Source organism: Camponotus vicinus, unplaced genomic scaffold (genome assembly GCF_025532165.1).
Source record: "Camponotus vicinus isolate PSW18456_S1 unplaced genomic scaffold, iyCamVici1.0 SCAF_9, whole genome shotgun sequence".
NCBI classification, from domain to species: domain Eukaryota; kingdom Metazoa; phylum Arthropoda; class Insecta; order Hymenoptera; family Formicidae; genus Camponotus; species Camponotus vicinus.
In genome coordinates, this window is record NW_028141981.1 from 10,412,525 (window position 1) to 10,433,949 (window position 21,425).

Genomic DNA, 21,425 nt, shown 5'->3' on the forward strand with positions numbered 1-21,425 from the left:
CTTGAATAGTCTTAAAACATAAATTTTGAGAAAGTTTTAAAACATTGAATAGTTTTAAAACATCTTTTAGAAAACACATCGTGACATTGACAGGAAAAAATTACGCAACGGCATTTTACATTCTAAATTCTGCTATTACTTGTATCGTATAAAGCAACAAAATATACAAGACTTCTCTTCATAAAATAGCAAGTTTCCACATTGCCATGCACTATAATTTTACGATTAATAAAATCGATTAAGTAAATTAATAAATTTTTGAAATTACTTATTTTTTCAAAGTATCTTAAAGACATCGTTATTTCAAAGAGTATATGTTAATTGCGTTTTAAAATATGTCAAAGAGCATACCTAATGAGAATGACAGCTATATAATATGTGAATTTTTATAATTATATTATATACGAGATATATAATACTCATTTTGCTAATCTGTTTGATTTTTTACCAATAACGACTATTTCTTTTTAGATACGTTCCTTTATTTTTAAATTTAAATGCCAAAAATGGAAGTGAAAATGGAATACATGACGATCAGACATAAAATATAAAAAAATACTTTGTATATAGAGGTAATTGTATATGATTAGAAACTGTAATTAACTTTTATAAAGACCCAACACATGACTCAATTGATAAACTCACATGAAGAAGCATTTCCAAGATAAAGATAACGGTGAGCTATCGTATTAAAGTAGTTGACACGAATAATACATAATGTAAATGTAAGACAAATATCGAGCTCGAAGAAAACAGGCTTTGTTCGTGCAGTTTAAAAAAAATTAATATATCAAAAAAAAATTATTTACATCATTCACATAGTAAAAATTATAAATTAATATGTACATGCCAAAAAAGAGCAGGAATAGAAATCATTCTAAACTTTTAGTTATTTGAAATAATCGAGTAAAAGAAAAATCTCAATTCAAAAAAGAGGGGGAGGCGGGTGATGTAAACTAGCTCGTAGATAATAATTAATAAAAATAACTTTAGTTCTCTATGTGTTATTTGCGAAAATTTAAAAGATTCCGTATCAGATTATCGATCAATTTCATACAATTAAATAACTTACTCGAAAAAAATATGTGTGTATATGTTTGCACATACATAATATACATATATACAGGATGAGTCAAAAGTATGTGTTAAAAATTTGTGAGCATGTTCCTGGATAAAAAAGAAGAACAAATGTTCATATGAACATATAATCGCAAATGCTTCGTTATCAAAATAATGGACATAAATTAGCAGTATCAAATAATGATTTATTTGAACGTTCACAGTTTTGTTGTTTTTTACAAGAGACATATTTGAGCACAACATCTACATAACTGGCGCACTCGTTCGAAAACACGAGAAATATGATGGAGCTCCATCGTACAGAAACGAATCAATTTGTTTACAAACAAACGCTATTACAGGAAATACACACAGAAGACAGAAGAATAAACCAAACGACTCCTTTTCCCTTTCTTTTAATGAGCATAGTAGATACTGCTAATTTATGTCCATTATTTCGATAACGAAGCATTTACGACCATATATTCATATGAACATTTGTTCTTCTTTTATCCAGGAACACGCTCACAAATTTTTAACACATACTTTTGACTCACCCTGTATATATGCCTATATACATACATACTTATATACAGGGTGTTTCTTAATAAGTGCGAAAAATTTTAGATGATTCTTTGTCAAAAATTAAGGGAGGGTTTTTCATATAAACATATATTCCTACATCCCTCCCTATAGAGTTACACTCCTCCAAAAATGGGGGCAAAAATTAGGTTTTTATTTTTTAGGTTTTCAGGTTTTTAATTATAATTTTGCTTTTGTTCCAATTTTCCCAATATTTACTCTAATTTTATTTTTATTTTAAAATTTAACTTCTCATAACCTATGCTTCGAATCTATTCGAAATCTATGCTATTTAGCTTCGTGTTGTGCACGATAACGTATTTTATTTTTTTTTCTTAAAAACTACTGATTTTATGAAAAAAATAAAATAAATAAAAAAGTTTCTAAATAAATCAAACTTTTTAATACATATTTTTAGATGATCATATTCCGGCCCATTAAAAAGTTCTAATAAAAATTGAATAGGAGTTGCTAGTTTCATCCCCTTATAACAATACGGAAGGCTGAAAAAAATATTAATAAATAACCTTTTCACTAGTAGCAAATATCCACCTAATTTCATTTCTTTAACTTGTTCCCAATTTGAGGAAAAAATAAAAACCTAATTTTTACTCCCATTTTTGGAGGAATGTAACTCTACAGGGAGGGATGTAGGAGTATGTTTATATAAAAAACCCTCCTAAATTTTCGACAAAGAATCATCTAAAATTTTTCGTACTGTATATGCACGCACGCACGCACGCACGCACGCATGCACGCACGCACACTGTATAGTGTTTCAGAGCGACCCCCTGGCGAAAATAAGAAACTTTATAAAGCGTTAACAACCGTTGAGTGAGGGTTTTCTGAGAGTTTATATGCTTTTCAAACTTTGTAAGAGCACTTACATACCCTGGCAAAAATAAGACGTTTGTTTGGCGTTTACATGAACGTTTGTGGAAGTTCGTCGAGAGTTTAAAAACGATTAGTAAAGAGTTTGTAGAACAAAAATTGCAACACTGCAGCGTTTGAAAGACGTTTGTACGTTATAGCGTAAACGTAAACGTTTGAAAAGTCTGAGTAAACTCTGTACACGAAGATGTATCAACGTTTACTGAACGTACTCTGAAAAATGTTACCTCAGCATTGCAAAACTTTCATGTAACATTATATAAAGAGTTTGTAGAACAAAAATTGCAACACTGCAGCGTTTGATAAGCATTCAAAACCCAACAGCGTTATGTAAGTGCTCTTACAAAGTTTGAAAAGCATATAAACTCTCAGAAAACCCTCACTCAACGGTTGTTAACGCTTTATAAAGTTTCTTATTTTCGCCAGGGTAACGCTGTTGGGTTTTGAATGCTTATCAAACGCTGCAGTGTTGCAATTTTTGTTCTACAAACTCTTTATATAATATTACATGAAAGTTTTGCAATGCTGAGGTAACATTTTTCAGAGTACGTTCAGTAAACGTTGATACATCTTCGTGTACAGAGTTTACTCAGACTTTTCAAACGTTTACGTTTACGCTATAACGTACAAACGTCTTTTAAACGCTGCAGTGTTGCAATTTTTGTTCTACAAACTCTTTACTAATCGTTTTTAAACTCTCGACGAACTTCCACAAACGTTCATGTAAACGCCAAACAAACGTCTCATTTTTGCCAGGGCCGTATCAGCAGTTTTTTTTCTTTACATCAATTGATTTCTCTCATTGTTTTGTATATAAAAATATTAAGGTAAGGTAATCGAAAAATGAATATTTTACTAGATATTTTATAGTTTTATGGTTGAATATTTTACTAAATATTTTATGTAAAATTAAGAAATTATTTCAAGCCTCATAACTCGGAAAGTACTTAATGAAAAATAGGGGATTTTATTTAAAAAATTCAAAGTGATTTTTTTATGTGACCTTGATGGTGCTATTCAAGATCGTACTAATATTATTATATAATGCACCATTTAGAGCCCTACAACTTTTGTATGAAACATTTTTCACGAAAATACGTTTTCTTAAAAAACTGCTGATACGGTCGTCCTGTATAATATATATGTATCCGAATTATTGATTTCTGATTTCCTATTATAACAATTATTTATGATAAAATTAAATATTTGATAATATTAATTTCGAGCATTAATAAAAGAATATATAATGTGTAATAAAAGAATGATTCGATAAAAGAAAGGAAATACAGTGTTAACATGGGGTATATATACTCACCATTTGTGATAGTCTATGAAGGATTTATTACAGACTTTATATGTGTTATTTAAATATTAAATAATATCTATATTTCTATATGTAAATTATACGCTTGGACACGACATCGACATAGATTTTTGTGTTGGAACATTATTACGTTAGTGACAAAATACCGAATAGCGTAAGTAGCATGTAAAGGTAGTAATCGGTATATAATGACTATTCTCTAAATTTATCCTTACGAAAGAAGTGCTAGAAACACATTTGGTCTAAACAAAGGCTCTTGACTCTTCATCTTACACATTCTCTATGCTACCTATATATCTGTTCTGTAATGTAGTACAGATTCTGACTTACGCGAAACGCAAGAGAGCCATTGTCCTTACGTATACGAGAGAGGATATAATGTCATAATTTTACTTTACCGTCGCGGGAATGCCAGATATTTTGCAGTAATAACATATTTACAACCCACAGAGACGTTTGCACATACGTACATTGATTTAAGACTATTGCTACGAACAATGATTTTGTAAACACATTGTGGCTCTTAAAAAATGAACGGGCAACAATGTTAAATCAATGTTACAGTATGCGAAGAACGATTTTACACATGATCATGTCGCATTTTTCGTGCGCACAATGCACATATAATGATATAATAAATTAGTCTCTCGTTATGGTCAATCTGGATATACCGCCCGCAGCAAACAGTATCATTTATATATGTATATATACGAACCATTAATAATAAATTATTTAAGTGTACATCATATATAAAACACACATACGTATGTCTATAAATAAGTTTCTACATAGTTTTCTTCCAAATATATGTATAACTTAAGGAATTCAATTGTATAATTTAATCATCTACGGAGAAGTCACAAAGACTGATAGAAGATGTACCTCAAGGAAGGTGTAAAAAAACTACGAAAATTATGCTTATATATGCTTACATATTTATCAGAGATGGATATGCAAAATTGAAATGCAAAACATATGCAATACATTGTGCGTAATGACATTAAAATGACTTGAATGATATAAATGCGATAGAGTATAATAATGATTCGAATGATACGCGCATGAACACAAATAGACAAGTTCTTTTTCTTCCATATATAAATACGTATATATATATTATAGTATATTTTATTTTCTATCGTTTTTTTCGATTTTTTTTCTAAATATCGCGTTACAAGACTGCCGACTTTATTACAGCATGCCCAGTATGGCCCCTCGCATAAAAGAGTGTAAGAGATATTTTTTTCCTCACTAATTCTAACACTCGATTAAATTCGATTCAACGATCGATCGGTTTTCTTTTTTTCACGCCGAATTGTGACTGATATATAAAAAAATATATTCAGCCACTTTTCATTCAAAACTATAAAATAACAGCTTTTCGCATGTGTATGCAGACATTCAATATCTGTAAGTCACATTTTGCTGGTATTCATATTAGATTTCATCGATATCAGTAAGTTTCGTTGATCTTATCGATCATGACAATCTTTTCTTTTTTTCTTCATTTTCTCCGATTTGATAATCGGAGTAAATCATTCAGTCATAAACTTGCAGCTAACACTTTTTTGTTTATTTCAAAGGACAGAAGTGGACGCTTTCGTTATCCTTTGTACGATTTTTGCGTGATGATAACATAAATTGTTGTTCTATTTTACTTTGTATTTCAATAAAGACAATGAAATTCTTCATATCGTAGAATTTTGCAGATATCAAAATTATATTTAACATTTTACATGTTGCGCATCAATTAGTTAGGGATAGAATTAATAATGTTTACAGAATTAAAATAACATTGAAGTGCATGTGTTTTTGTGTGTGTGAATTTGATTTCATTAAATTAATAATAAATATTCTGATTAGATGGGGAGGGGAGGGGAGGGGAGGGGAGGGGAGGGGGAGAGGGAGAGAGAGAGAGAGAGAGAGAGAGAGAGAGAGAGAGAGAGAGAGAGAGAGAGAGAGAGAGAGAGAGAGAGAGAGAGAGAGAGCTGTATACAAGTAAATAATCTTTATACAGGGAGTTCCAGCTATCGCGCGCCAAAGAAAAACCTAAGTAGATATCACTAAACTGAACTAAAAAGTCCTACATCATTTTGCAAAAAAATTATGTAAAATTTCGAGATATTAATTAAAAAAGATCGGCCAATTCGCACGAGTGAAAGCGCATGGCGAGAAAGGGCGTCCCACTGTAACTTGATACTAGGCGTACCCCCCTCCTTACAGTATTTTTGAACTTTTAAAAAATCCTTCTGTTAAAATCATAAATCCTGTTTTAACCTTTTTCCATAAGACTAATGTGCTTGTATAATTTGGCCATTCACTCTCTGGTCGGATGAATTGTGTCTTCCATCTATTGGAACTTTGAACGCAATGAAGATATCTGGCAGCATGGGCGAAGATTAATATTGCCCAGTGCCACGACAGAAGAAGAAGAAGAAGATACTAGGCGTGCGAGGAAGCAGCGGATGAGGCGCTTTCCAAAACATGATGGCGGCGTTTCAGCGATACGTAAGTTTACTTGGGCTGCGTTCCAAAATTCACTGCCAGTACTGAAAATCTATAGTTTACGTGACGTACACTATAGATTTTCAGTACTGGCAGTGAATTTTGGAACACAGCCTTGGTGAGTAAGCTCCGCCCACCACTTCCCCGCATGCCTAATATCAAGTTACAGTGGGACGGCTTTTCTCGCCGCACGCTTTCACTCACGCGAATTGGCCGATCTTTTGTAATTAATATCTCACAATTTTACGTGGGTTTTTGCAAAATGGTATAGGACTTTTTAGTTAAGTTTAGCGACATCTACTTATGGTTTTTCTTTGGCACGCGATAGCTGGAATCCCCTGTATGTACTATTTATACTTTACAATATGTCGTACTATATATGTGTTTTTGTTACATTATACTTCGTTGTACATAGAATTCTGTCTATTTTCAGGTGACAAAACATCTGCAGACTCCTACAATATCAAGATTATAATAAAATTATAATTACATATAAATGTCATTAAATATATCATAATTAATATAAATATACGTTTATATCATGTACATATGCATATACATGTACATATGCGATAAATTATACCATGTATGTATATGGCGTATGTTTCTTGCTCATAATTGTGGATTTGTGCAATATATATACTTCTAAATTCAATCACAAATGTATAAATATATATATATATATATATGTATGTATAAATGAATTGAGCATTTTATGGATGCGTGTGTGTATATATATTTTTTTATATTTATACACATGGACTGTATATATATTAGTTTGATGTAAACAAAATCATTGAATAACATATTGAAATTGAAGTTGTTGCAATTTAATATAACTTTATAAAAGATAATTGCAAAAGTTAATATAATAGTCGTAATTAGTAAAATAAATTTTTCAACAATGCATGTATAAAGTTTTATAAAAATCAATAGAGTAAAATTGCTTTAATAATAATAATAAAAAATAGAGAACATAACAAAATTCATCTAAATATTGAGTACTAATTAGATAATGGAAGCACTAATTTATTTCGTATTTATTTTGAATTAGCTTTTTAAATAACTAATTCATTGTCATGCCATGGATGCTTGTATATAACTTTATAAATTAAAAAACAAGTTATAAATTGAGTTATAAAACAGTATATACACATATATGTGAAGTATAGCACTACATCAACTTTGCGCATCAAGGCCATTTTCTAAATAGATTATTTAGCCTTAGCTAAATTATCTACAGCAATCCAAACTGCTTTAAAATGGAACATTTTCCTTTGCATGATATTGTAATGAATATATCTACTAAAAAACATTTTCTTAATTTAACAATTTCAAATTAATTTAATAATTAACAATTTCGAAACATAAAGTTCAGTCTTAAATAATATTAATGCAAATGTAAATCGCTTATGTTCCTTGTTTGTAAGCGCCTGTATTTCTTTTTTACAAAAGTGAAGTAAACGCGTTATCAAACATAGTATAAAATCTATACATATAATATAATAAATAATAATGATCGAATAAATTAAGAAGAAAAAAATAAACAAGTTTATAATAAAATTCTTCTTTTAATAAAATGACAACTTTGTTTTCAAGTAATATTTAAAAAACTGACTTAATTTCTCTTTTTAAATATAATAAATCATTTAAGCTAATAAACCGATTCACAAGGGCAGATTAATGAAGTCGATATTAGACATAAAACTTAAAATAAAAAAAGTATTGATCAATAATATTAAATCTACAATTTTTTAAATCTTTCAAGACACAAACTAATACAAACTGACATAAACGCAAGTATTTGGACATTTGTAAAAATGAGCCAATTTCTTTATTACTTATTCATTAATCTTTTTTATCTTGTCATGAATGACTTTATGTATGTATACTTATTACACAACTTATATATAATCTCTCTTGTATGTCATGGACATATTGAAGAGATAGCAAGTAAGTTTTTAAAAATCAATAGCTTTTAAAATAAAAAACTAGTATTTTTTTCCTTATCTTTGCAAATGGCAGTAACGTCGCGCACAATAATGAATTCATCATTTCATTACATCAGCCTACATTACCGAATGGCAGTATAAGTTTTCCGGGTAGTCTCAATACGCATATGTTACATATTTCTATTATCCTTTGTCTCTCATTTCATTGCATATTTACGTAAAATATGCATATAATTATATTGCACTAAAATTTCCTATTACATTCACTGCACTAATATGTTCCTTAACTTGACATATATCAATTATTTATATCTATTATACATACATTGGTAATGTGTCAAGTTTGTGGCGCATTCTTATACTTTTTGGTGGTACTGCTTTGTTGCCGATTTTCTCATCATTGCAATTATATAAGGTATAATAATTTCATTTGCATATTACATTGCATAGTCACAAATACAGCATACATGTATATATTATGTATGCACATAATTCATTGAAACCGATAATAATTTCTAAAATCCAAGGAAATCAGCAACAAATATGTACAGCATGCATGCTATACACATAATCTTCATGTCAGGATGCAATTCCTGTTTTTACGAATATATACGGTATATATACGTAATATATATGGTACTTACACAAAAGGCCGAGTTTATATACAAGTTTCTAACACTAAGCGACTTTGTGTTGGGTCTCAGAAAGCTTCTACAAAACTTGCCGGAAATAGTCCTGTACGACCGGTGCGTTGTTGCGTACCCTTGTACCATCCGTCATCACGCTTCTTATGTACGTATATTATATCTCCTACGCGGAGCTCCAGTTCAAATTCGCTATTAGGTGGATACGGTACAATACAACGAAATCTGTACACTCGATCACTGAAAATAAATACAGTTAATCATCATTAAATATCATTATTCATCATTAAATAAGTAATAATAATTAAAAATCATAATTAAAATTAATTATCAAAATCAAACCTGACAAGTGAAAACGTAACAAATTTTTATAATCGCGACGATAAATCTGAGAGATAGAATAACTCTTACCGATCGCGTGACGACTGTTGTTTTGTTTGTTTTCCCATCCCAGCGTCTAAAGAGTTACTCTTACGATGATGATTTCCAACAGTGGGACACACCATTGCACCAGATTCACTGGATCTAGGTAAGAATAAAGAGAATAATGTATATAAAAAAATTATTGTTACAATATATACAAAACTATAGAATATACAATAATTTTTAATATGAACATGATGTGCATGATTAACATTGTACACTAAATAAGTTCATTAAGACCTCATACACAAACACACACATATATAAGTAAATAAAATATATTCAAAAATATATTTCATACACAAAGATAATTATTAATAGCCATATAATAAATAACACAGGCCTGCGAAATTCTAGATTTTGTTAGTTACAAAAAGCAGAGTAGGTAAATCTGATAGATTTTTTGATACTGAAAACGAATCTGGCCGTAGAATTTCTCCAGCACGTCAGGTTTTTGATCAATTTGTGGTTAAATAGTTTAAAAATAGCTATTTTGACCAATTTTATGAATTTTATTATGGGGGAACCTAATTTTTGGAAAATTTCTGCCAATGGCGTATAGTACTCACTTTTCGGCGTATAGTATTCACTTTTCAAATCCACATTTGATTGCTGCTGCACGATTTTTTTCGCTGAGATATACAAGATTGATCATGCAAAGAGTTCCAATAAGTCATTCCAAGTCAACTGTGATACCTCTTTGCCTTATCACGAATCAATATTTGGATAAGGTATAAAATTTAGAAAAATTCATCAAAATTTGTAACAACTATATTAGATATATTTCTACAGGACTTTTTTAAACAACCGAACCTGACAGATGTAAGACTTTTCAAAGTTCAAGATAGCGGATCTAATATGGTTCTGTCCTATTGATGCCTACGTATAAATTTTCTTTAACATAAATTTTCTTATAACTTCATACTTGTATATTTCAATAAAAAGAAATCGTGCGGCGGTGAAATCGAAAATGGATTTGAAAACTAGTACTATACGATTAGCAGAAATATTTAAAAAAATTAGGTTTTCCCATAATAAATTAAAATCTATCAGATTCACCTGCTCTGCTTTTTGTAACTGACCTCACAAGCATGTGTAACAAATATCCATTATTATCACAATAAATTTTCCAAACATGCAAAATATATTTATATATATAATCAATGTTCCTTTAATTTTCTAAATTTTATTTTGCTATCTATATATCTTTATAAAAGATAAATTTTATCTCTTGCAAGTATGCTTAAAATCTATGATATATAAATATATTATTTATGTCAGTTATACAACAGTATAAAATAAACTATGTAAAAATAATCTCTCTTTTTCTCTAAAGATTTCTAGGCTTACCTGAAAATGAAATGTAGTTCTATCACACAATCAATTGCAAATGCTAATGTAAAAAATATAGTCAGATAGGATTATACAAAATTTTCAAATGTGTATATTGACTTACACACAAAATGTCTCTTTACCATAAAAATTAAGGATTCATTGCTTAAAATAAAAGAATTTGAACTTTATATAAGTTTATCTCTTATTGAAAATAATTGTCATCCTGTACAATAGCTTCCATAAAAATATCAAATATTTACTATTGTCGCAAAAAATATATATAATATATATAATATATTGCTAATTTTATTAAAAAAATATATACGTATTTTTTATGTTATATACTTTATAGTTCATTATAATTTATCTGTTATCTGATTTGCATTACAAACGACTAACCTCTGAATTACTGATACTGGTAAGGAGGGTCTCTCTTTGTATTTCAATCTCTGTGAAGATGTGACATGTCCTTGCACAGAGCCTGGACATAAGCGATGTTGGCTGTTTGAAGCATTTAATTCCTGTGTAGGTATCACCTGTAGCAACTGACTTGGACAAGATCCCGATCTGCGATTGTCGCCCCATTCCCCAATACAATTTATTAGAGAAACATTTCAAAGCGTGCAGTTTATGTCATGCGCAAAGCATGATGTTAAAATAAACGGTTACATTATTCGTGAGTGATTGCTCACCACTTTCTACATGTGTGCATAAATATGGCGATGCCGATCATGCAACGATTTTTGCAATAAAAAAACATTTTTATTTAAACATTAAAACACTTTGACAAACATTCATTATATGTATATACATTATATGTATATACGCGCACGTACATGTAAACATTGTGCGATAATGTGGAAACATTATTCCCATGATGTATACACAATACATATACATGCGGAAATTAGCATACACATCAAATTAAATCGATTAACGTGCACATTAAAGAATAAATTTTGTTGTTCTAGATTTCTAGATAATAATATAAATTATGCACATACGTACACGTATTAGTAATTTTGCGATGAAAATTACTCACCGGACATGCATCGGATTGACGGAATTACCGTCGTCGAATACAGGATTATCCATCGAATATGTCGCTGGTGGAGGAGATTTGGACTTTTTAATATTGGTCAAGCGCCGCATTAAAGAGACACATTTATCCTTTTTTTCCTTTGGCTGTAATTAATAATATATATGTGTAATATTGTATGATATTGTCAGAATGATACGCATATAAATATATATGTATATGTATATGTGTATTTCTCTTAGAAGTAAAATAGAAGTAAATATTAGAAGTAAAATACCTTTTCCGTGGTTCTGTACGCAGCTGCGGCTGCATTCGAGGAAGCTGCTACTCGCAAAGTATTGTTCGGGCTTCTATTCATATCGCTTGCGGAAGAGGAAGGAACGGAAATAGTAGCACTGCTACAGCCATTATTAGCGCTATTGAGACCAACAGGCGGTTGTAGCGATGCAGATACCGCAATTTGTTTACCAGGCGAAGCTAGAAAGATATGATATGATTAAATAGATCATATAAAAGAGCGCTTATTTACGAGACAATATAATATACTCGAAACACATACGGATATTTGAAGTCATTACTACGCTATGACTACGTCCGAGCGGATTGGTGATTGCGTTTTGGTCATTGTGTCGCGGTGGACTAGTTTCCTGATTTGACCCTTGACTCGGCTGGCCAGCGCTGCCGTGCCAGGGTGAAGATACGGTCGTCGAAGAGGGACTGATAGCGCGCGGCGGTAATTCAGGCGGCGGCAGTGCGCGAGGATTATAAGAAGGTTGTGGTGCGGGACCTTTGCTCTTCGTATATGTCACAGCCAAGCGTGACTCGGCATTCGATACGGCGTTTGATAATGGTGAAACTTGATGTTGGCTCGGTGCGTTTGGCGATCCGCGACATAATCCGCGTTGACATCTGTAATCGGATATCGAAGACTTGATACACGGCTGATTATAGACATGCTTGCGATTCGGAGAATGTAATAAAGAAATAAACATACTTAGCAGGTGCAACATAATTTCCAGGGAAGACTCCGCATTTCTGGGTGCGATTGGATGTTCCTTTGAACCATCCATCTTGACAACGTTCCGTCACCATATAAATTCCACCCTTTCGCAACTCGAGTTCATCCGCTTTCTGAGGCTTGTACGGATATAATGCTATGTATGCCGCTGGTAAATGTGTCGCGCCAGATGCGCTGGAAGTCTGATTAGTGGGTACACTCTGCTGGGCAAGAACGAGATCGCTACTACCGCTTCGTCTATGACGAAGATTGTGATCTGTACAACTGTTGACCTAAAATAAAAAAAAATTTATTTAATATAGAACTCTTATCAAAAAGAAGAAAATGAAAGAGAAAGAGAAATATTGAAATTAAAAAAAAAAGAATAGAAAATATATTTTCTTACTTGTAAGGAGGAAAATGATTCATTGCCTCCACTATTATTGGCGTTATTAGGAGCATTGTCTATTGGAGGACTAAGTATCTCAGCGCTATGTCTATGATGGGGATGAGCATGATGACCTGTATTAACGGCAGTGAAACTATGACGTTTAACATTATGTCTATTCCCAACTGCAGGCGGTGATGTCGCGGGACTACCAGGGCTGCTTGGAGCAGTACTGGAACTACTGGACGTAGTCGAACTATTGGGTGTATTTGGAGTAGTGGTTGTAGAGCTGCCGCCAGACGAGACATTTGAGACAGAATCGGATACTGGTAACGCGGCATTCTGCAAGATACAATGTCAAAATATATTTATCTCGCGCAACTAATTCAAAAGATTACAACATTTTAACTCACTTGTACCAATTGTGATCGAGATTGGCTGGTAGTTTGTACATTACGCGTATGATCGGTTGGTATTAATGGCGTGGTTTCTTCATTCGTTGGAGTTGGTGGAGCTAATCTCGACGGTCCTGGCTGTACACTGATTAAGCGACTATTTAAATATATATTTGCTCAAAATATGATACAATTATATCGATTAATCGTTTTACTTACTTAGTGGAAAGTTTCATCAGAGCCCTAGCGACGCTGTTCAGTTCTACAAAAGCTAATGGAAAGATGCCAATTCTATCCAAGAGTTTACCCTCGGCCCAATTTTCATCTACTCTTCTGATAACACTGATGACTTCTCCCTGAGAATATATTTATACATATTTTCTACATATATATATAATAATACGCAAATAGTTAAGGTATTTGAAAAAACACAACGCAAAATACCTTATTAAAGGTTAGACAACCATCTTCATCATCATTTGTCATTCTAAAATCATATAGCGCTTTACATTGAGGTACATGTGGCGTTAAAGGTGTCATCACCTGCAAGTCACGATATTATAAATTACAATAAATTAAAGTGAACAATAGCAAATGGAGAATAGAATATTTTGAATAGAATTTTTATACCTGAATATAAGAAAGCGGAAAGACACCATGATTATTGCCACATTCCCCAAAATACCAATTCTTATCAATTTTCTTTCGAAGTATGACTATATCACCCTTCTTGAAACTCAAGTCGCTAAAAAAATAAATGACATTAATAATAACTATATATTATAAGAGCAAATATTGTGAAATAAATTACAGGTACATAGCAACAAAACATAGAACGTACCCTGCCTCCTTGGAAACATAATCGTAGATCGCCCTTCCGTACGCCTGTTGATTGTGCAAGTGCACCTGCTTAGCGGCGGCATTAGAATGTCGTATCGCCGGTTCGGAAGCGATAGCGACGGCGGGGACGAGATTGGCGGTCACTATGGGCGCTGGAGCGACCTGGTGGCCGCCGAACAGTCGTTGCGGCGCGGCCGTGCCACCGGAAGACCTCGACAACGCGGACTTGGCTTGGTTCTTCGGCGCGGCGTTGCGCATCCCCTCGAGGATGCGCATCAGCAACACGTTTGGCGGCAGATCGTCCACCTTGGCGTCCACGAGCACTCGGCATTCCGGGCAACGTAACTCACGATGAGTGCTCACGATCTCCTCCAAGCACTTTTTGCAAAACGTGTGCTGGCATGGCAAGACCTTGCTGGAGGTGTCAAGTCGCTCCAAGCATACCGAACACTCCAACAAGTCGTTTAGCATACATTCGTCCATCGTGACTGAATTTCACCTTCACCCGCGAAGAACCGCGCACACCACCCGATGATAGGTCGGTATCTACCTACCTACTCCGGATTCCTCGTTGCTGCACCGTTCTATCGAAACGTACTCCCTCCCCATTTCTTTCTCTCTCTCTCTCTCTCTTTCCTGCCGCTCCACGCCTTCCGGCGGTCTCTCTTGGGCACACGCAATGCTCTACGATTGCACTCTCGTTCTCGCGTAGAGAGAAATGGACGGGTTACAGTTCCGGTACTGTGCGGTGCAAAAATTCAATTCCTTTTAATCGTCACTTCGCTCTCTCTCTCTCTCTTTCTCTCTCTCTCTCTCTTTACTTTTTCCCTCGCGCTCGTTCGAATGGCACGAGGGAAGAAACGTGTCTGGACATAATACCGGATAAGACCTGCTTATCCACTCGATCAACCGATGGCTTGATTAATGTCTCTCTGGCTGTCGCTCGGCGACAGTCTCGCGCACATCGCAGTCGCGACATCGATCAAATCGCGCACGTCGATTCCAGCAAGTGGTAGCGAATGTTGCGCGATCTCCATACATTATCCGCGACATCGTCATTGTCACACCCAATGAAGCCGAAGCCGATGACGATGTCGTCGTCGTTGATCACCGTTGATTTTCCTTTCGTTCATCAAGCGCGTCGCGTTTCCGCCTCTCGATGTGTTTTAAAAAATCATTCGCGAACGGACAAATAATATACTGCAACTTGATTGTTATGCGCTGTTCAATTTGACAGTATTTTTTGTGACAATATTCTTACGTACAACAAAAAATAAAACATTATTTATAGGAAAAATCTTATAAAAAGATAAAAAACTATGAGAAATATTACGAATCATTTATAACGCCAATCGACTGCATTCTACAGCTGCGTTGATTAACCAATTAGTATAAAGAAATCTTTGTTACGCTCATAGGTTCATCTATGTACTTTATATGCTTATGACGCATATTTATTTTGCGCACGCGCACTCCGTTTTGACCCAACACTCATCAAAGGCACCGACAAGGTGCAGCTGCAACTATGCTGGTAAAAAAGTTAGTAGCGTTTTAGCTCTTGTAGCAAAAGAAGAAGTGTTTATACAGCAACAAAAAAAATACATGACTCGAACGTGCAAAGTTTTGAAGTCGTATGTATTCTTCGATTGTTTTCCTTTTTATGCATATATCCTATTACATCTTTGAAGGATCAAAAGCATCGTTATTTTACTAGTAAGTAAAAAGTTAAGAAGAAAGGCTTAAAAAAATAAAAGTTCTCTAGTTGTCTGTTGTGTTAAATTATATTCAGTTTGATCAGATTTACTTAAATTTTGATTAAAATAAGTTTGACCTAATTGTCAAAAATCACTATTGTAAGAGATTCGAGCTATATTATATATTCTCTATATCTTATCACAAATGTCTGACATCTTTATAAACTGAAGTAATCTGAATACATCTTTGTAGATTGTAATGCTTAACCCGAGCATTATAAATAATTTTTTATGTTGCAGAAATTTCTGGTGTACCGATGATTTGTATATTGACTATTGAGTCTTTATGTATAAAGATACTTGATTTTTAAAAATTTTCTTGCAATATACTTTAGTGTTACTTTTGTTACTTTCGTTAAGTCACAAAATGGCATTATAATTTAAGATATACTGTTGTCAAAATATATTAATTAAAGCATATGAAGAGATTACAGCTGACCTACTTGTTCTATCTTTGCCAATAATATGGGTGAGTATAACTAACACGATATAATCTGTGAGCTTTTGATAACTAAGAACAATACTAAAATTATTCTTTGACATGCTTAGTGATGGCAGGAAACGAAAATGCGCCAGGTGCCTTGGCAGATGACGCATTATCCGCAAGACTACAATGGTTACGTCAACGCCGAGAGGCTTTGCAAGAGAAGCTTGCACAAAAAAATAGTGAATTGAAAAACTTGTGTGTGGAGGAGGCAGAGATAACGGGAGTTTTACCTCCAGAAATACCTTTGGAGCCTGGGGAAAGTCCTCCAACTTTTCGTAGGAAAGACGTTACATTTATGTACCCACAAAAATCAGTTAATGTATTGAAAACAGCCGATGCTGTAAGATTATCTTTTTTTAAAAAAACTGATAATGTAACTTATATAATCATTGATAAATATATTGATTATTATTTTTCATAGGAAGAGTCAGAATTGGAATTGGAGAAGCAGGTACAACTCGAAATTATGGAAACTGCGTTGAGTATTGTGAATGACTCTACAGAGAGCAAGGCTACACGACGCAAGCACAGATTTGCTTATCAGCAAAGCCAGCGACGACTGCAAGAGTTAGAAACGGAGTTGAACTTTATAAGGCAGAGTCGTGGAAAAACCCATCGATCGGCGCAATTACCGATCCACACAGGAAGTTATAATACGCAATCACATTCGCACGTTAATGTAAAACATAGGACGAAAAAACCACGACCACCGTTAGATAGTACAGGTATTTTTCAAATCACTAATTAAATTTTTAAATAATGTTCTTATGAATAGTGTCTTATGTGTGTAACATATCATCATATATGATAGGAAACAAAATAAGTACTCCAAAATTTGCTGGAAGAGGTATACTCCATGAACCTGGTATCAGTCTGAGTCCGTTAGGACCTGAAGACAAATGTATTCCTGATAAACCAAATACATATTCCGGACATGGCTACGAGGAGCAATCGAATATATCGAACATCTGCAATCATCATTATCATAGTGGTACTTATCCCGGTGCGAACCCTGTCGATCATTCGAACATTAAGATCGTCGAGCATGATCACAATGAGAATCACAACATTTATATCTTGCCGGATCAATATCGCGTTCGTACGTATTCTCACGGAAGCGGAGGGTCTCGCGGACATTATCCAGATACCGAAAGAACTTATCGACCTTACGTGCCGAATACCTATACTGAGGATGAGCGTCAAATGCGCTATCGACAACTCCAGCATCTGCAACAGAAACAATTACAGGAAAGTCACAGACCGCAATATACAGGTTCCATTGAGTATAAGCATCTGGATAACGCGGATGTCGTACGAAGAACGAGTCAGGGAACTTATGAAAAAGATTTTCGTGCGTCACATTATACGCCTATCACTGATTACCAAGTTTATTATAAAAATAGTGCGCAATCTCAGCCTTTACTGAGGCGAGACCGCGACTCGTCTTCGTCCAGCGGCAAAAATATTCCGCGGCACACTGCAATTAGCAATGCGTCAATCGAGACGCAACTACTATCTGGCTATTGGGTGCGTCACAATGATGACATTCACTGGGTAAGCGTCGACGAACCCGATAGATTTGGCAGTCTAGACCGCAGACGGCGGAATGCTCATTACAATAGTAGTGGTACGAATTCGGACGTGCAATCGCGTTATCGCACAGTCGCCGTGACAGGCGTCAAAGGATCCGCTAGCAGTAACATCGTCACGTCATCCCAACAGCATCACTCTGTTCATCTGTTGCCGTTGGCCGAACAACAAATGCCGTTGGCGAACAACAACCATAACAAGATGCTGCTACGTACGCAATCTTTGGGAAGTGTAGAGACGTGGCAGTCGAATTATTCTCATGATTCGCACGACGGTAAAGATGCGCCAGCCGCAGAATATGCCAATAATAATAATAATAATAATAATCGTAAGAGTCGTCAGAAGGAATGGTACGAAACATCCGTAGATTCAGGAGCGAGTGCAGGCTTAGATCGTAATTTGATTGTCGCTCATAAGAATACGGTCGCTTATCAATCAAGTCCTCCGCCAGTTCGTATCAAGACAGGCAATGAAAACGGAAAGGACAATCAAAGTGGTGCGCCATTGCCTAATATGAGTCCGGTGAATCGCCACAATAGGGATAAGTCCGAGGAGTGTCGGCAACTCACAAAACAACCACACGCTTGTTACGATCAGTCTGTGACGAGACCGAAGATGCTGGAGATACCGGCCGAATCGAAACCATCTTTAGATGTTTGCGATGATGCGATACGACCATCATTAGGTTCACCGCAGAATTGCACAGTTGTGCAACCAGGGAAATATCAGCCGTATAGAGAAGTGACGAAGCCTTTCGAAATGTCGGACTTTTACAAGTATTCGACGAAATTCCGCAAAAGGAACGAAGCCGCTACGCAATCTCAAACTAGAAACGATTCTCCTCTACAGGAGAACCGTCCTACAGAAATTAGCTCTAGCGATTTGTCTAGGAATCCCAATATCTATAACTTTGCACAAAACATTGATAATGTTACCGCCAGTCCAGTACAAAGAAGACTCTATCAGCCTGTGCAGCGCATGACTTGTCAACCTTATCTCTCATCGTTGAGATAATTGCACAGGACATATACTTCACTCATACTCTATCACTATTATTATTACACATACACACACTCACACGCTTACAAAATTTAATCGAAGACTGGTCCTAAATATTTCCTTTTTAGACAATGCACTAATATAAGACATATACATATATATAACAAAAATTTATAACAATTTGTCGACACTGCAATTGATCACGTTACATCAATGATAATAGAAATATATAATATTATTAATATATATATATATATAAATGATTGACTTTTAAAATAGAGAAAAAGTATTGATCGAAAAGTAGAACAGTGCTGTCATGAAGTCTTTTTAATACGTATATACACACACTTTTTTTCTTTTTTTTTTTTAAGAAATTTTACACAATTTGTATAACGTATATACAATATATATACAGGGTGTCCTAGCTAACGTACGTCAAAGAAAAACCATAAATACATTTCGCTAAACTGAACTAAAAAAGTCCTACACCATTTTGCAAACAACCACGTAAAATTTCGAGATATTAAAGAAGATCGGCTAAAATAAGTGCGAGATTCGCGTGGCTAGGCAGTCGGCCTTCCAGTAAGGACGGCCCACCGTCTGTCTGAAATACACGACTCGCAATGGTGACTAACGGGCAGGAGCGAAAAACGAAGTAAAAATGACTCTTGTAAACACCGTATCTAAAAATATAAAAATTTTTTTTAGAATTCTAACATTCTTTTAAATAGTTCCAGTATCTTGTGTAAACAATTTAAATAATTTTGATGATTAGATACAAAAAAATTGAATCTGAAAATATGTTTAAAGTTCACGCAGCGCACTAAATCATGAAAATAAATTATTTCTTTGAAGTTATAGTTTATTTTACAATAGTTCTGCAATTTTATGTCAAATATACCAATAGTTTTAGCAAATTAAAAGCAAAAAATCGATTTTTGAAAACTGAAACTATAATTCATATAAGAAAAGTAGTGATCGGATCGTATTTTTGCGATATCTCCACGCGGTTTGTAAGAAATTTTAATCACTTTCTAATCAAATAATTATTTTTCAAATAAAAACCATTTTTAACATTTAAAAATTAATATTTAAAATATAATTATTTTACAGGAAATATATAATTATTTTACAGGAAATATTATAATTATTTTACAGGAAAAAGTTCTACGATTTTTTTATAGAAAGAATGCTGTGCCGAAATCTTATTAGATCGGCTTTGCAAAAATTTTTTAAAAATCAATGTTGATTTTTATATATTGAAAATGGTTTTCATTTGAAAAATAATTATTTAACTAGAAAGTGATTAAAATTTCTTACAAAACTGCGTGCAAATGTCGTAAAAATATGATCCGATCATTACTTTTCTTATACAGATAGTTTGAGTATTCAAAAATTGATTTTTTGCTTTTAATTTGCTAAAACCTATTGGTATATTTGATACAAAACTGCAGAACTGTTATAAAATAAATTACAACTCCAAAGAAATAAATGATTTGGTTTACAAGTTTATAAAAGTCATTTTTATTTCGTTTTTCACTACCGCCCGATGTTCACCGTTGTGTTTTGGGCAGGCGGTGGGCCGTCCTTGCTGGAATGGTCGACTGCCTAGCCACGTAGATCGCGCGTTTATTAGCCGATCTTTTTTAATATCTCGAAATTTTATGTGGTTATTTGCAAAATGGTATACGACTTTTTAATTCAGTTTAGCGAGATCTACTTATTTTTTCTTTGACACACGTTAATTGGGACACTCTGTATAATGAATAGAGAGAAAAGAGAATAACGAATTAGATGGAAATTTTATTATGAAATCCTGAATCGATCCTAATGTCGGCTAATTGACTAATATTGGGACCTAAATAGTGCCTTTTATTATCGAAATGTCAAGTGGATGATAATATTATGATATATATATGATATATTATGTATATTTTGAATTTACATATGTATATATATTTTTGTTTCCTAAATTGAAATTAATAACTTTATTAAAAACTTTATCTTCCACTTGTGTATGTGTCAAATTCTATTATATTATATTCAATAATTGTGTTCTCAATAATAAATTTTATATATATATATATATATATATATATATATATATATATATATATATATATATAAAATTAATACACACACACACACACACACACACATATATATATATATATAAAATTAATACACACACACACACACACACACACACACACACATATAT

General features: G+C 33.5%; 2 protein-coding genes across 5 annotated transcripts; one reads left to right on the plus strand and one right to left on the minus strand.

The window, feature by feature from the left end:
• Positions 1-1,244: 1,244 nt before the first annotated feature.
• On the minus strand, positions 1,245-15,782 carry Posh (SH3 domain containing ring finger posh). Of its 4 annotated transcripts, XR_014440477.1 has the most exons (14): positions 14,376-15,782; positions 14,165-14,279; positions 13,979-14,077; positions 13,754-13,890; positions 13,553-13,691; positions 13,158-13,481; positions 12,749-13,044; positions 12,314-12,663; positions 12,032-12,231; positions 11,758-11,900; positions 11,115-11,282; positions 9,369-9,482; positions 8,958-9,197; positions 1,245-6,816 (listed from the first exon to the last, which is right to left on the minus strand). XR_014440477.1 is itself a non-coding variant. In XM_083109212.1 (13 exons), exons 1-13 carry the CDS (start codon positions 14,855-14,857, stop codon positions 9,014-9,016), a joined length of 2,751 nt encoding a protein of 916 aa, XP_082965338.1. In that variant the 5' UTR covers positions 14,858-15,782; the 3' UTR covers positions 1,245-9,013. The 4 variants fall into 4 exon arrangements, 3 of the variants coding, with proteins under 3 accessions (XP_082965338.1, XP_082965339.1, XP_082965340.1); XM_083109212.1 differs by having other exon boundaries at positions 1,245-9,197; XM_083109213.1 differs by having other exon boundaries at positions 1,245-9,197; positions 13,553-13,679; positions 14,376-15,777.
• Sstn (stepping stone) lies at positions 15,087-21,276 on the plus strand. Its single transcript, XM_083109215.1, has 5 exons — positions 15,087-16,087; positions 16,369-16,597; positions 16,678-16,955; positions 17,037-17,340; positions 17,427-21,276. Exons 2-5 carry the CDS (start codon positions 16,594-16,596, stop codon positions 19,217-19,219), a joined length of 2,379 nt encoding a protein of 792 aa, XP_082965341.1. The 5' UTR covers positions 15,087-16,087; positions 16,369-16,593; the 3' UTR covers positions 19,220-21,276.
• Positions 21,277-21,425: the final 149 nt, after the last annotated feature.